Source organism: Nomascus leucogenys, chromosome 22a, assembly GCF_006542625.1.
Source record: "Nomascus leucogenys isolate Asia chromosome 22a, Asia_NLE_v1, whole genome shotgun sequence".
NCBI lineage: Eukaryota > Metazoa > Chordata > Mammalia > Primates > Hylobatidae > Nomascus > Nomascus leucogenys.
In genome coordinates, this window is record NC_044402.1 from 2,008,696 (window position 1) to 2,024,489 (window position 15,794).

General features: G+C 41.7%; 1 protein-coding gene across 1 annotated transcript in view; it reads right to left on the reverse strand.

The window, feature by feature from the left end:
* The window catches only part of TDRD9 (tudor domain containing 9), a 126,790-nt gene that overhangs the window by 90,762 nt on the left and 20,234 nt on the right, over positions 1–15,794 (reverse strand). Inside the window, exons 2-3 of the mRNA XM_003276197.3 lie at positions 8,690–8,796; positions 1,339–1,436 (exon numbers count right to left, since the gene is read on the reverse strand). Coding sequence (XP_003276245.1) covers positions 1,339–1,436; positions 8,690–8,796 — 205 coding nt within the window. The remainder of the gene's footprint in view (positions 1–1,338; positions 1,437–8,689; positions 8,797–15,794) is intronic.

Here is a 15,794-nt window from a genome sequence, read left to right on the forward strand (position 1 = left end):
AGTGCAGTGGCACAATCACAGCTCACTGCAGCTTTGACCTCCTAAGCTCAAGCCATCCTACCACCTCAGCATCCCAAGCCAGGACCACAGGCACATGCCACCATATTCCACTAATTTTGGGGGGTGTGTTTTGTAGAGATGAGGTCCTGCTATGTTGCCCAGCCTGGTCTGGAACTCCTGGCCTCAAGTGATCCTCCCACCTCCAGACATATTTGGAAACAAGTAACTTCCACTTTTGCACTTACAGATTATATGCAGCATTTTTTTTTTTTTTTTTTTTGAGACGGAGTCTCACTCTGTCGCCCAGGCAGGAGTGCAGTGGCGCAATCTCAGCTCACTGCAAGCTCCGCCTCCCGAGTTCACGCCATTCTCCTGCCTCAGCCTCTCCGAGTAGCTGGGATTACAGGCGCCCGCCACCACGCCCGGCTAATTTTTTGTATTTTTAGTAGAGACGGGGTTTCACCGTGGTCTCAATCTCCTGACCTCGTGATCCGCCCGCCTCGGCCTCCCAAAGTGCTGGGATTACAAGTGTGAGCCACCACGCCTGGCCTATATGCAGCATTTTTAAGACTCCACTCAAATTCCTCCTCCAGAACTCCCCAATCTCCACTCTAAACTTATTTAAGCTCTTATCCTTCTAACAATTGATACGGTCAGGGAATACAAATTAATTTGAATACTGGCCTCTAATTTTTAGTTGCATGATTTACTCTAAAGCAAAGTAAAAATTAAATTTGAAACATTTCTAGTTTTATCTATAACTCTTTTTGCCAGTTAATTAATAAAGGTTTCGATACGCTTACTTTTAACGATGCTTAATAACACGCATGTAATTAGGAACTTAATCATCCTACTGCTACATCTGCCTGGCATTGTTAATACAATGGTATGTCAATGATTGATTACATTAATCAACAGGCAGAGAAAGGGCCAACGCTGTAAAGAAAACCCAGTAGAAATGCTAGGGTATGTCATTTGCTTCAAAAAACATTTAGCAGTGAGTTTATTTAAACAAGAAGCTCTCCTGGGGAAGATGAAGTGTTTACTTACAGATATTTTGAGGAAGGAAAGACTAGATAAACTAAATGTTAGGAGATGTACTCAGGTGAAGACTAAATAAATTAAAGCACAGATCAAAAGAAAAGCCATTGATATGGTTACTACACAAAATCATCTCCAGGTAGGCCTGGGCACACCCTCCTCTTATCCACCACAGAAACTTGTACACCACAGAAGTGTTCACCTGGCAACTCGTAACTTTCAAATTAGAAACCAAAAGTATTGGGCCTCAGACATGTATTCAAACAGCAAAATTACAGTATAACAAAACAATTTTACCTCTTCCTTATATCGACTTATAGGCAAATCAGGGTATTTATAAGTTGTCCCTGGGATGCACGTCACACTGCTTAATTTAGCCAAAGATGGCCTTGGACCTGGATTAAGGCAAAACAAACAAATATAATGCCATTTCTTATCTGGAAAAAGATAACTCAATGTTCTATGTAATCTATATATACAGCATACACACACACACACACACACACACACACACACACACACACACACACTCAAATACAAAAATACATTTTCTACAGGCTAAAACTGCCATCAGGGCAATACCAAAGACATGGAACGAACATAGGTATCCATCAATGGTGGATTGGATAAAGAAAACATGGTACATATACACCATGGAATACTATGCAGCCATAAAAAAGAATGAAATCATGTCTTTTACAGCAAGCAACATGGATGCAGCTGGAGGCCATCTAAGCGAATTAACACAGAAACAGAAAACCAAGTATCAAATGTTCTCACAACTGGGAGCTAAACCTTGGGTACACACGAACATAAAGATGGGAACAACAGACACTAGGGACTCCAAGAAGAAGACGGAGAGAGGGGCAAGGGCTGAAAAATTTCCTATTGGGTACTATGTTCACCATACAGGTGATGGGATCAATGGAAGCCCAAACCTCAGCATCACCCAACACACCCTTGTAACAAACCTCAACATGTACCCCCGAATCTAAAATGAAAAGTTTAATTTCTTAAGAAACTTCCCTTAGCAGCCCACTATTAATCTTGTATAAAAGCAAACTGAGAACATTCTATCCCTCCATCACAGCCACCAACATTGCAAGCTCAGCACTACCTTCTAAAATAGGCCTGTAAAACATGCACTCATTGCTGATTCAGTGGTACCCAAACAGTTAAAAACTTTTCCTTGAAATTTCAACAGAATGCATCAATTTAAGTGTGCATTCCCTGCTACTAAAATACATCAGTGATAGCAATAAATAAATCAAACAATTTATGAAATACAGGTATCAGGAAAGCAGGCAACTTGTCTCTGCTCAGGATACATGATACAGAGCTCTGACCAGGCACACTTCTCTGCCCTCTTGTAAAAATATGCCCTGCTCTCTGGCTGCACTACAAATTCTAAACCTCTGGTCATCACTTGACAAACTGACAAATCATCAAAACGCACGGAAGACAAACTTTTGCTGGGAAATAAGTTTTACTTCCAAAATAAACTCTTAGCCAAATTTAGCACCACACTCATTCCCTTACCCCACGACTCACCTTCCCTTCCTATCAGCCCCTTGTTTCTGACCAGCATCTCCTGCTGTGTCACCCTCGGCCTTTCCTAATAAAACACACAACCAGGCTTCTCTCTTATTTTCCTACATCTTTTCCCTACATATATTCCCACTTTTCCTAATTGGTCTAATAATATGTAATTAAAATGTGGCTATTTTCCCACATTTGAATCAAAGTTATGTGGTCCCTGTTCTCAATTATATAAACAGAGGAGCCAGATCTGTCATACTTTCTCAAAGCAAAAATAGCTTCTTTGTGAGTATGTTCTTCCTAAAACATTAGTGACTCCTAACTCGGGAAAGCTGTCCTGCCAATATGGCTTTTTTTTTTTTCTTTTTTCTTTTTCTGGACAGAGTCTTGCTCTGTCCCCCAGGCTGGAGTGCAGTGGCGCGATCTCGGCTCACTGCAACCTCTGCCTCCTGGGTTCAAGCGATTCTCCTGCCTCAGCCTCCTGAGTAGCTGGGATTACAGATGCCCACCATCACACCCAGCTAATTTTTGTATTTTTAATAGAGATGGGGTTTCACCATGTTGGTCGGGCTGGTCTTGAACTCCTGATCTCGGCCTCCCAAATTGCTGGGATTACAGGCATGAGCCACCACGCCCAACCTATGGCTTTTTAATCTTCTAATCAGCCTAACTAGTGATTGCCAAGTTCACTAAAACAGGGATTTTCTTTCCATTATCGCGTCTCACTTTCCTTCCATTACTCTTCTCAGTGCTATGGTAATTACTGATGCCTTCTTTTTTTCCCAATTAATATACCTAGGCCTTCTTGAACATAATGAAAGAAGGGGAAGAGAATCCCCATGGCCCTTGTGAACTGGACTGAGAGAAAGAAGGCCCTGAACCCAGACACAGCAGACAGAGGGAGAGGCAAGTATTATAGTGAGGAACAGGGTGGGAGTAAGAAGCTGAGGAAGAGCTATTCAAAGGGGAAAGAAGGTGACAAAGATTCTTTCAGAAAGACGAAAAAGGCTGCAGCCACATTCGTTTTGCTAAAAGACTTCAAGCCCTGGCTCACATGCTGCTAAACAAGCCCTGTTACTTAGACAATATTGGCTTACATTACTTGATTACATGCATTTTGAAGACTGCTACTTAAAGACAGAAATTTTACGAGAAAAAATGCCAAAAGTCCTAACAGTACTGTCTATACTATAGCCCCTTCTCCATGTAACGCAAAACACAAGCTGACGTTTTTAGGTCACTGGCTGAAGCAGACCCAGCACAAATCAAGTCCTGCCTCCGCGTACACTGCCAAAGGGCAGACAGGAAACCAAACAGCAGAAATGTTCACAGCTGTATGGTTCTTGCATCTTTGCATCAGCAACAGAATAAGAAGGAAAACCATCATGGATAATTTAAGGCAAATCAACAAACTACATACAACAAAGCAAAAATCCAAAAATGGCATGAGAAACAGCTCAACCTTAAAATTGACTATTCTTATTTTCTTGCTGTCTCTTTATCCTACATGATTAACAACACAATATTTTACAGGAACTGGGGAAAACTGGAAGCCATAAAAATTACTAGTTCTCTTCACTAAGACCTATCACTATATCACCATAACCAAATATGAAATCTAACCAAAAAGTTCAGCACTTAGAGGTTCTAAACAGTATGTAAGGAATTTTAACTGGTAAGTATGTCAGCTCATATGGTGAACTTAAGACTTATCTTAACATCTACACACTATATATTACAGAAAATAATTTTAATTACTGCATTACTGATTTAACCATAAAATTAAATCTTCAAAATAGATAATTATATATGACTTCCTCCAAATATGGACTAGTATTCTGAATACAAAATTAACTTGAAGGAAGAATAATGTTTTCCTTTCAGTTATTAGACATTCCATATAGGCCATTCTCTTAAAACCAGAAGAAAAACTAAAAGGAGGATGAAAACAGCCACTAAATATATCACCACTTTTAAAAGGAGGCAGCACTGTGGAATTTAACTACAAGCTAAAGGCTCCATTCTAGGACAAATTCAAATTGTTGTGTGAAAGCAACAGAACCCTTCAGGAGTTGACAACCTAGAACCAGGCTCACACTGTTAGGAAAGATTTCATTTATCAATGCAAATAAATCTCAGTTTTTAAAAAATGATTAATCTTTAACCATGTAAAACGATTCTAATATAATCGATAGAAATTCACTGAATGGGTGTCCTTGGATTTCTATTTAGAAATAATTTTTAATACTTATAAGTGAAATAACACCTGTATCAGACCAAAAGCAAAAGTGTTTTGAATCAAATTATTTTATAACTGGATATAACAAAATGTTCATGCTGAAACCTGTGGCACTGGACTGGAATTAGAGGCATCAGTGTAATCTCATGGTTTTAATAGAAACAGACATAGAAATAGCTTTGTGTCTGTGTGTGTGTGACCTTACTTACGATAACCTGACCTTACTTCTTCAATGCTCCAGAGGCACTTCAACACTTCGAAACATTTAGCAGACATGATGGTGACATGTTTATAGTCCCAGCTATTCAGGAAGCTGAGGCTGGAGAATCACTTGAGCCTAGGAGTTCAAGGCCTGCCTGGGCAACATAGCAAGACCTCATCTCAAGGAAAAAAAAGTGGACAGCACCTCTCTGCCTCCTGTGGCCTCCTCCCTCACCCTGTGTCCAAGGCATCACCAATTCCTGTCCGGTTTGTCCTTCAACTGGCTCTCTTCCTCCACTGCCATCCTCTGTCAAAGACACCATCAAGTCTCACCTGGACTAGGACAATGCCTCCAGTTCTCCTCAGGTCCACTCTGGCCCCCTCCAATCAATTCTCAAAAATATGACCAAAGCATTTCTTGTAAAACACAAATCTAAACACATGACACCCCCTTCCTCCCTTCACAGTCATCCCAAAAAAAGTATGGAAACTTTCATAGCTTCCCACTGCTCTGAGTATTAAGACCAAGACTCTTCGTTACAGCCCACAGGCCCTATTACTAGTCTTGCCTATCTCATCCAACCTCATCCAACACAAGTGTGTTAGTTTTTTACTGCTGCTGTCACGTTTTACCTCAAACTTAGTGGCTTAAAACATGCATTTATTCTCTTACAGTTCTGGAAGCAGAGGTTCAAAAGATGAGAAGGACAAGGTGTTGGCATGGCTGCTGGATCCTTCCAGAGGCTCTGTGAGGAAGAATCTATTCCCTTGCCTTATCAGCCTGGAGAAGCTGCCTGCATTGGCTCATGGCCTCTTCCTTGTATCACTCCAACGTATGGCTTCTGTTGTCACATCTACTACTGACTGATCTTCCTGCTTCCCTCTAGGAAAAACCCTGTGATGATATTGGGCCCACCTGGAAAATCTTCCCATCTCAAGATCCTTAACTTGTATCTGCAAAGACCCCTTTACCATGCAGGTGACATATTCACAGGTCCTGGGGATTAGAATATGGACCTCTTTAGGAGGCTATTAGCCTCTAGCTGCCTCTGCCCAGCCCTCCCACACCCACTGTCTATTCCCTAGCAGCGCTGGCCCTCTTTCAGGGCTGGACTACCAGGCTTCCTCCCAGCACAAGGCCTCCGCACCCCCTGCACCCCCACACTGCCTCAGTAAGGTCCACTCATCCTTCAGATCTAAGCTCAACTGCTACTTTCCTGACACCACAGCCCAAGTCAAATCCTTGTTTTACGCCCCCATAGAGCTGGCTTTCAGATAACATATTTCCAAAAAGCATTTATTTGTGTAACTGGATGACTAAATGATCATCTCCATAATGATCAGAGATGATCAGAGTTAAAGTCTTTTTTACTTGTCATATTCTCACTGTCTCATACAGCCCCTGGAACACACCTTGATAAATGTCAGTGGCTAAGTAGCCAAAACTTCCCTAAGTAGCCAAAGCCATAGTTGATCCGACTGCCCAGAGAAAAGCCCCAAATATATTATGATACCATGCATAAAGAAAGCAAAGAGTTTCACATATGAACTTAAAAGAATGAGAACAGACACTGAGTTACAGGCATTCACTTGTAATCTAGCTAGTCCTAAAGAGTGGTAATCCATCCGGCATGCTACAGGCCCAGCATGCAGGGTGTGCCAGGCTCCTGCCTGTGCCCCCGGGCCAGTACATGACTGTGACAAGAAGGATCACATCACACAGAGTCATCTATAAACTAACTAATGTGCTTTCCAAACAGAAGTATTAGATGATGGCTCTCTTTCCACAATAACACATATGGCTACTTCATACCTCCAAAGCTGCACAGTACTCTTCCTTTGTACAAAAGACCAAAGTCACCAACCCTCTGTTCACTGGCATGTAAGAGATTCTTAAAGACTTCCCATAGATTAAGTAACAATTCAATAAACATTCTTATACGTACAACTTTGTATTTTTCTTAGCATAAGTAGAAATTGGACCAGAGATAACATACATTGTGAATGCTCACTTCCGTTAATACACTGGGTTGTTCAGACAAATCTCCTTCCTGAGGTCAACTAAAGATGTTAGATGAAATACACAAACCTCTCCTTAAAAGCACCGAAGGGCTGATGAAATAGCAAGGAGACATCAGGCCAAAGCCTGTGATGAGGCAAGAACACAGAAAGGGAGGCAAAGAATCAAAGGCTGCTTTTACCTTAAGGTGACAGATCTAGCAGAAATTAACCAGAATAGAGCCCAGTGACCAAAAAAATGAAAAACACAAAACTAAATGAAAGAGTGGGCCATAGATGATGGCTCAGAATTTTCCTGGACTAATTAAAAGATACCAATTGGTATAGTCAAGAAGCCCAAATCAATCCCAAGAATGATAAGGATTAATCTACTATTATGTATCGACTGTATTTCATACTTTTTAAAAGGCTAAAAAAGAAAGTGTTACTTGAACCCACACTTGTGCCCAACTCTGAGCACACTAATATGCAGGATGGCAGGACAGGAGGCAGAGCTTCTCAACTGAACTAGCAGAAATCTATGACAGATAACCTCTCATAAAGCAAAAAAAATCAAAAGATAACTTCTATCATATGAATAAGGCCTGGTGCTAGTAAGATAATTTGCTCAGAAAAAAATTTCATACTCATAGAAAGTAACTAACTGTGTGAACTCTGAACAGTTGTACTCTTGGGAACTGGGAATTTAAGAAGGACCTTTTACTTTTTTATTTTATACATTTCTGCATTGTTTAAAATTTCATTTTAATATCTTAATTGTAAAAAAAGTAGTTTTAATTAATGGCAAGGTAAGAGACCATTATTAGTCTTCCAAAGAACAGACTATTTAAGATGATCTCGGCTCACTGCAACCTCCGCCTCCCAGTTCAAGCGATTCTCTTGCCTCAGCCTCTCGAGTAGCTGGGACTACAGGCATGCACCACCATGCTCGGCTAATTTTTGTATTCGCCACTATATTTTTTAAAAGCTTCTAATAATTTTTTTTTTTTTTGAGACAGAGTCTCACTCTGTTGCCAGGCTGGAATGCAGTGGCACAATCTTGGCTCACTGTAATCTCTGCCTCCCAGGTTCAAGTGATTCTCCTGCCTCAGCCTCCCATGTAGCTGAGATTACAGGCACACGCCACCACACCCAGCTAATTTTTGTATTTTTAGTAAAGACAAGGTTTCACCCTGTTGGTCAGAATGGTCTCAATCTCCTGACCTCATGATCCACCCGCCTTGGCCTCCCAAAGTGCTGGGATTACAGGCATGAGCCACTGCGCCTGGCCTAATAATTTTATATATATATATATATATATATATATATATATATATATATATATATATATTTTTTTTTTTTTTAGAGAGAAGGTCTCCCTATGTTGCCCAAGATGAACTTGAACTCCTAGCCTCAAGTGACCCTCTCACCTCAGCCTCCCGAGTAGCTGGGATTACAGATGTACACCACCACATCCAGCTAGTTTTTTTATTTTTTGTAGAGACAGTGTCACCATGTTGCCCAGGCTAGTGTTAAATTCCTGGCCTTAAGTGATCCTCCCACCTCAGCCTCCTGAGTAGCTGGAATTACAGACATGCACTATGAACCTAGTATTTTAGCATGTGAACCACTCATGCATCCTATCTAAAACATTTAAAGAGACTTGTTTACCTGGCCCACTGGTTGGTTGGACACTGCGACACACATTAAGCTCTTGTGCTTCGAGCTGTCTGTATTTGTTAATATACTCTACTTCTGAGCTCCTTTGGCTGAGTGACCTGAAAAGAATAGTAAAAGTTAGTATACTATTTCCAAAAAGCCAAGAAACCCTTGTGTACTAGAGAAGTTTTTCACATTAAGTCATGGGAAAAAATGCAAATAGTCAATAAACAAATGAATATACACTCAAACTCAGTTACCAGGCAGATGCAAATTAAAACAATGACAAACCATTTTTTCACCCATCAAATTGGCAAAAAGAGCAAATATTTTCAGAATATTTATGAGGAGAGATACATTTATGGTAAATGGGTATGACCACTTATTCTGAAGGGTAGTTTGCAGTATCATTTTTTTGAGGCGAGGTCTCTCTCTGTCACGCAGGCTAGAGTACAGTGCTGTGATCATAGCTCACTGTAATCTCAACCTCCTAAGTTCAAGCAATCCTCCCACCTCAGCCTCCTGAGTAGCTGAAATCAGCTAATTAAAACTTAAAACAGCCAGGCATGGTGGTTCACACCTGTAATCCCAGCACTTTGGGAGGCCAAGGCGGCTGGATCACTTTGTGCTCAGAAGTTCAAGACCAGCCTGGGCAACATGGTGAAACCCCATCTCTGCAAAAAATATAGAAATGAGCCGGGTGTGGGCTCATGCCTGTGGTCCCAGCTACTCAGCAGGCTGGGGCTGGAGGATCCCTTGAGTCAAGAAGTGGAGGCTGCAGTGAGCCAAGATCATGCCACTGCACTCCAGCCTAGGCAACAAAGCAAGACCCTGTTTCAAAAAAAAATAAACAGGCTAGGCACAGTGGCTCACGCCTGTAATCCCAGCACTTTGGGAGGCCAAGGCGGGCGGATCACTTGAGGTCAGGAGTTCAAGACCAGCCTGGCCAACATGGTGAAACCCTGTCTCTACTAAAAATACAAAAATTAGCTGGGCGTGGTGGCAGGTCCCTGTAATCCCAGCTACTCGAGAGGCTAAGGTAGCAGAATCACTTAAACCCAGGAGGCGGAGGTTGCAGTGAGCCAGAATGGTGCCACTGCACTCCAGCCTGGGCAACAGAGCCACATTCCATCTCAAAAAAAAATAAATAAAAACTAAACACTAACCAAAACTTAAAACACACGTCTCCTACAATCCAACTTTTCCTCAGAATCTTTGTTAAACATCAGCACATGTAAACGAAGCACGTGCAAAGACATGCATGGAAACATTCATTTGTTTAGCAAATATTACTGAACATCTACTGCACCAAAGGCACTGTCTCCAACACTAAAGATACAGCAGGAAACAAAACAAAGTCCTTGCCTGCATGAAACCACCATTCTTGTGGAGGAGACATAATAGATACGTAAGATGCTGATTAGAGATGTGGACAAAATTAAAATCGGGTGATGCTATTAAGGATTCCAGGGAGGAAGGGTATATTTTCATAATATTTGTAATAATTAAAACCTGAAAAACATGTTCAACAGGGGAAAAGCTAAAACAATGGCATACCTTAGTTAATGTGTATCATTTTTAAAGTGTCATGGCTCTATTCATGCCAATAGATAAACATGTCCAGAATATTAAGTGAAAAAAGGCAATTGTGATATGTATTATACACTATCAACTATGTTTTCCTCATTAGTGTCTAGTTTAAATGCACTGTTGCCAAAGAGACTATATGATACTGATTCTTGAAATTGAGACAAACTTTATGTAATGGTTAATTTTAAGTCAACTTGACCGGGCCAAGGGATGCCCAGATAGCTGGTAAAACATTTTTTTCTGGCTGTGTCAGGGTGTTTCAGGAAAAGGTTAGCATTTGAATCAGTAGGCTGAGTAAAGAAGACCTGCCTCAGTAACGTGGATGGGCATTACCGAATCCACTGAGAGCCCACCCAGGCAGAACAAAAAGGATAAGGAAGGGTAAATACTCTCTTTTTGAACTGGGACATCCAGTCTCTCCTGCCCTGGGACACTAGAGTTCCTGATTCTCAGACCCTCAGACTCCGAGATTCACACCAGCAGTCTCCCATGCCAGGTTCTCAGGCTTTGTCTTGGACTGGGAGTTACAGCATCAGTTACCCTGGTTCCCAGGCCTTCAAATTCAGACTGAATTTCACCACTGACTTTCCTTCTTCTCCAGCTTGCAGAAGGTATATAGTGAGACATCTCAGCCTCCATAATCACGTGCGCCAAGTATCATCACCAACCTCCCCCTCTTACAGATCTATATATATCTTATTAGTCCTGTTTCTCTGGAGAATCCTGTCTAATACACTTTAATAAAATGCTGTTTGCATCAAAGCCAACTTTTGCCTGTTCCAAAATATCAGCATTCCTCTGGTTACTGTTTGCCTGACATTTACTCATTAATTCACTCAACAATAACAGTGTACCAGGTGCAGCTGAGAGAGCCAAGATGCCTGGGTGGCTCCCACAGGAGGGGGCGGCAAGAGGATGATGAGAAATGGAGGGTAGGGAGCAGAAGGGTATGGAGAAGAGCTGGAAGTACCAGGGAGGAGCTGGGAGTAATTATAAAGATTGTGGCTTTTGTTCTGAGTAAGATGGGTTTTGAGCAGAGAGAGAAATAACAATATCTGACTTTTAGTTTAACAGCATGGCTCTGACTAGGTGAAGGGGAGCAGGTGATCATCTGAAAGAAAACATTTGCAGCAAAACTTTAATTCCTGGCTGGGCACGGTGGCTCACGCCTGTAATCCTAGCACTTTGGGAGGTCGAGGCGGTGGATCACCTGAGGTCAGGAGTTTGAGACCAGCCTGGCTAACATGGTGAAACCTCATCTCTACTAAAAATACAAAAATTAGCCCGACGTGGTGGCGAGCGCATGTAATCCCAGCTACTCAGAAGGCTGAGGCAGGAGAATTGCTTGAAACCTGGAGGCAGAGGTTGCAGTAAGCCAAGATTGCACCACTGCACTCCAGCCTGGGCGACAGAGTGAGACTCTGTCTTAAAAAAAAAAAAAAAAAGAATTCCTATAAATAACTAAGATAAGAAATGTGACTTTTAACTTTAAAAGGTAAATGCAGTAGTATTTTAATTAAAATACAGAATAAAAGAAATTCAATATCAGTTTCTCCTTAAATATTAACTGCATGTTTTTCAATCTTTTTATTGTGGCAAATATATATAACATAAGGCCGGGCACCGTGGCTCACACCTGTAATCCCAGCACTTTGGGAGGCCGAAGTGGGTGTATCACAAGGTCAGGAGATCAAGACCATCCTGGCCAACACGGTGAAACCCCATCTCTACTAAAAATACAAAAAATTAGCCGGGTGTGATGGCAGGTGCCTGTAGTCCCAGCTACTTGGGAAGCTGAGGCAGGAGAATGGCGTGAACCTGGGAGGTGGAGCTTGCAGTGAGCCGAGATCGCGCCACTGCACTCCAGCCTGGGTGAAAGAGCAAGACTCTGTTTCAAAAAAAAAAAAAAAATATATATATATATACACACACACACACATACATACATATATACACATATATATACACGTATATACATATATATATGTGTACATATATATAACATAAAACTTACCATCTTAACTACTTTTTTTAGAAACATTTCCTTTTATGGCTGGGCATGGTGGCTCACACCTGTAATCCCAGCACTTTGGGAGGCTGAGGCGGGCAGATCGCAAGGTCAGGAGATCGAGACCACCCTGGCTAATAAGGTGAAACCCCGTTTCTACTAAAAATACAAAAAAAATCAGCATGGTGGTGGGCGCCTGTGGTCCCAGCTACTCGGGAGGCTGAGGCAGGAGAACGGTGTGAACTCGGGAGGCGGAGCTTGCCATGAGCCGAGATCACGCCACTGCACTCCAGCCTAGGTGACAGAGCAAGACTCCGTCTCAAAAAAAAAAAGAAAAGAAAAAATAAAAAGAAAGAAATATTTCAGTTTATTTAAATTGTGAAGTAGAATATAAAACTGAATTTGTAGCTAGTACCAGAGAATGGACTTAACTGGTGTTTAGTGAGAACAGCTGCTACACAAGATCCCAAGAGACTTACAGGAAAGGGGCAAAGCCCTAATGTTAAGCAAATAAAATGTTTCACACAGATTATACAAAAATTTATACTTCATTTCCCTTTTTTGATATTTAGAAAGCGCAGATTTAACAAAAGGTAGCCATATCCTTTCTATGTACAATGCCAATTATAATTACGCAAACAAAACTGTCAGTGTGTTATCCAGAAGTCCCAGTGTTTAGCTCTCAAACCTTAAGTCATGGAATTGAGTAAGAATTAAAGGGGGTTAAAATAAAAAAGCTAATGCCACATTCCAGATAAAGGGAAGCAACAAATACATTAATCTAACAACAGTAGGTTTAACCTGAACTTTTCAAAAAGCTTAACATCATTTTTTTAGTGGAAAATTAGGGATTATTTGGCAATGCTGCTTTTTACTAGTAGTAAACAATGATAAAGTCAAGTGCAGGAACAACCTAACAACCAGTGAGGCATATAAAATTGTGTTTAGGGCACTCTCTGAAAAATTCATGGATTTTCTTTTTTTGTTTGTTTTTCTAACAAGGAAAGATCTTTATTTGGGAATAAAGCATTGCAATGGAAATTACACATACCACAGTAAATTATTTGTGTATTCAGGGAAGTAAAGAAAGATAAAGGTTTTTAACGGAAAAAATGAGGAGTACAAAATTGTTTTAAAATAATTATCCTTGGCTACAAAGATCAAAAACAGGGTGATGCTAGTCTGAAGCTGGTCAAGCAGTGGCTGGGCAGATGTCCTTGGAGAAATATTTTTTGAGAAAGGTTGTGATGGCCTTTGTGCAAGGTTGTGGGTTTTGTAGAGTCTTTTTTGTTATAAAACATACAAGTGTGAGACTCCTCTCTTCATGGCCTTCCCTGGCTCTGTTTGTCAGGGTTTTAACATTAATGACTCCATTTTGACTCCGAAAACTTTCACACATGCAGTTTTTGCTAAGCGTTTGATGAGCAAATAGATGAGGTACAATATTTTATTCACATAGTGTATCTGTTCCATTATTTACTAGACTGAACCTCTAACATTCTCTCTAACCTCCCATGATCAAATGTCACATTTCCATATCCTTCCATAATGCAGACTTCCAAGTCCTAGACCTGGGGTCATCTTCCTGTGTTCTTCATAAGAAGATTAGTTTCTAAATTCAAGATTAAATTGCTCAGCACAATAATTGACAAAGAAAATACCTCCTAGAACCAAATGCATAGTTTAATCATTGTGGTGGAAGAAGGGACATTTATTTGATTATGAAATAGAAACCCGCCGGGTGTGGTGACTCATGCCTGTAATCCCAGCACTTTGGGAGGCTGAGGCAGGCGGATCACCCAAGGTCGGGAGTTCAAGACCAGCCTAACCAACATGGAGAAACCCCGTATCTACTAAAAATAACAAAATTAGCCAGGCCTGGTGGCACATGCCTGTAATCCCAGCTACTAGGGAGGCTGAGGCAGGAGAATTGCTTGAACCTGGGAGGTGGAGGTTGCGGTGAGCCGAGATCACACCACGACACTCCAGCCTGGGCAACAAGAGCGAAACTCCATCAAAAGAAAAAAAAAGGGAAGGAAGGAAAGAAGGAAGGGAGGGGAGGGGAGGGGAGGGGAGGGGAGGGGAGGGGAGGGACTGATTTGTTTAAATTGGCAAAGCCAGCCGGGCATGGTGGCTCATGCCTGTAATCCCAGCACTTTGGGAGGATGAGGCGGGCAGATCACCTGAGGTCGGGAGTTCGAGACCAAAATGGTGAAACCCCGTCTCTACTAAAAATACAAAAATTAGCCAGGTGCAGTGGCGGACGCCTATAATCCCAGCTACTCGGGAGGCTGAGGCAGGAGAATCACTTGAACCCGGGAGGCGGAGGTTGCAGTGAGCCGAGATCCTACCATGGCACTCCAGCATGGGCGACAGAGTGAGACCGTTTCAAAAATAAAATAAATTGGCAAAGCCAGCATTGTTTAGAGCTTCTGTGTCTTCATGAGTCATAACCTTCAAAGTTATTGTTGCAATCACAAATATATGAGGTTGACCATCATGTTATGCATATTGCACGACTCTCTGGGTGTCATAACCAGAAGTAGTAAGAACATACATGAAATTGTTTATAATCAGAGGTCAAAGTAGAACTAAAACCAGGACCTGAACTGACTATATTTTGGATTCTTTTTGTTTGGAGGATTTACTCCCCTGAAAAACACTTCAATCTGCCAACTTCCTTTTTTTTTTTTGAGACGGAGTCTCGCTCTGTCGCCCAGGCTGGAGTGCAGTGGCGCAATCTCGGCTCACTGCAAGCTCCGCCTCCTGGGTTCACGCCATTCTCCTGCCTCAGCCTCTCCGAGTAGCTGGGACTACAGGCGCCCGCCACCAGGCCCGGCTAATTTTTTTGTATTTTTAGTAGAGACGGGGTTTCACCGTGGTCTCGATCTCCTGACCTCGTGATCCGCCCGCCTCGGCCTCCCAAAGTGCTGGGATTACAAGCGTGAGCCACCGCGCCCGGCCTAATCTGCCAACTTCTACAAAGAATTCTTCTACTAGCAAAATGAATTACACATTGCAAGACATCATCATATAATCTCATCTAGACCCCTGCTTCATGGATTTTCACAGCAGATACATCCCTATGTTGTTTGCTTATGTGAGCCAAGAGGTCATTAAAATGCTATTCACGACACAGAAAGACTTCTCAATGGAAGCTGCTGTCCTAAACTTAGCCTCTGCTAGAAATGAACCATGCTACTCACAATTCTTTCAGCAAAGGTACCCTCCATCTTAACTATTTTTAAGTGTACAGTTCAGCGGTATTAAATACATTCATGTTATGCAACCTTCACCACCGTCCATCTCCAGAAATCTTCATCTTGTAAAACCATCTCTGCATCCACTAAACAGTAACTCCTCATTTCCCTCTATTCCTAGCCACCAACAAATACCACTCTACTTTCTGGCCCTATGATATTGACTCCTTTAGGGAATCTCATATAAGTGGAATCACAGAGTATTTGTCCTTTCAAGGATTTTTTTTTTTTGAGATGGAGTCTCACTCTGTCACAGGGT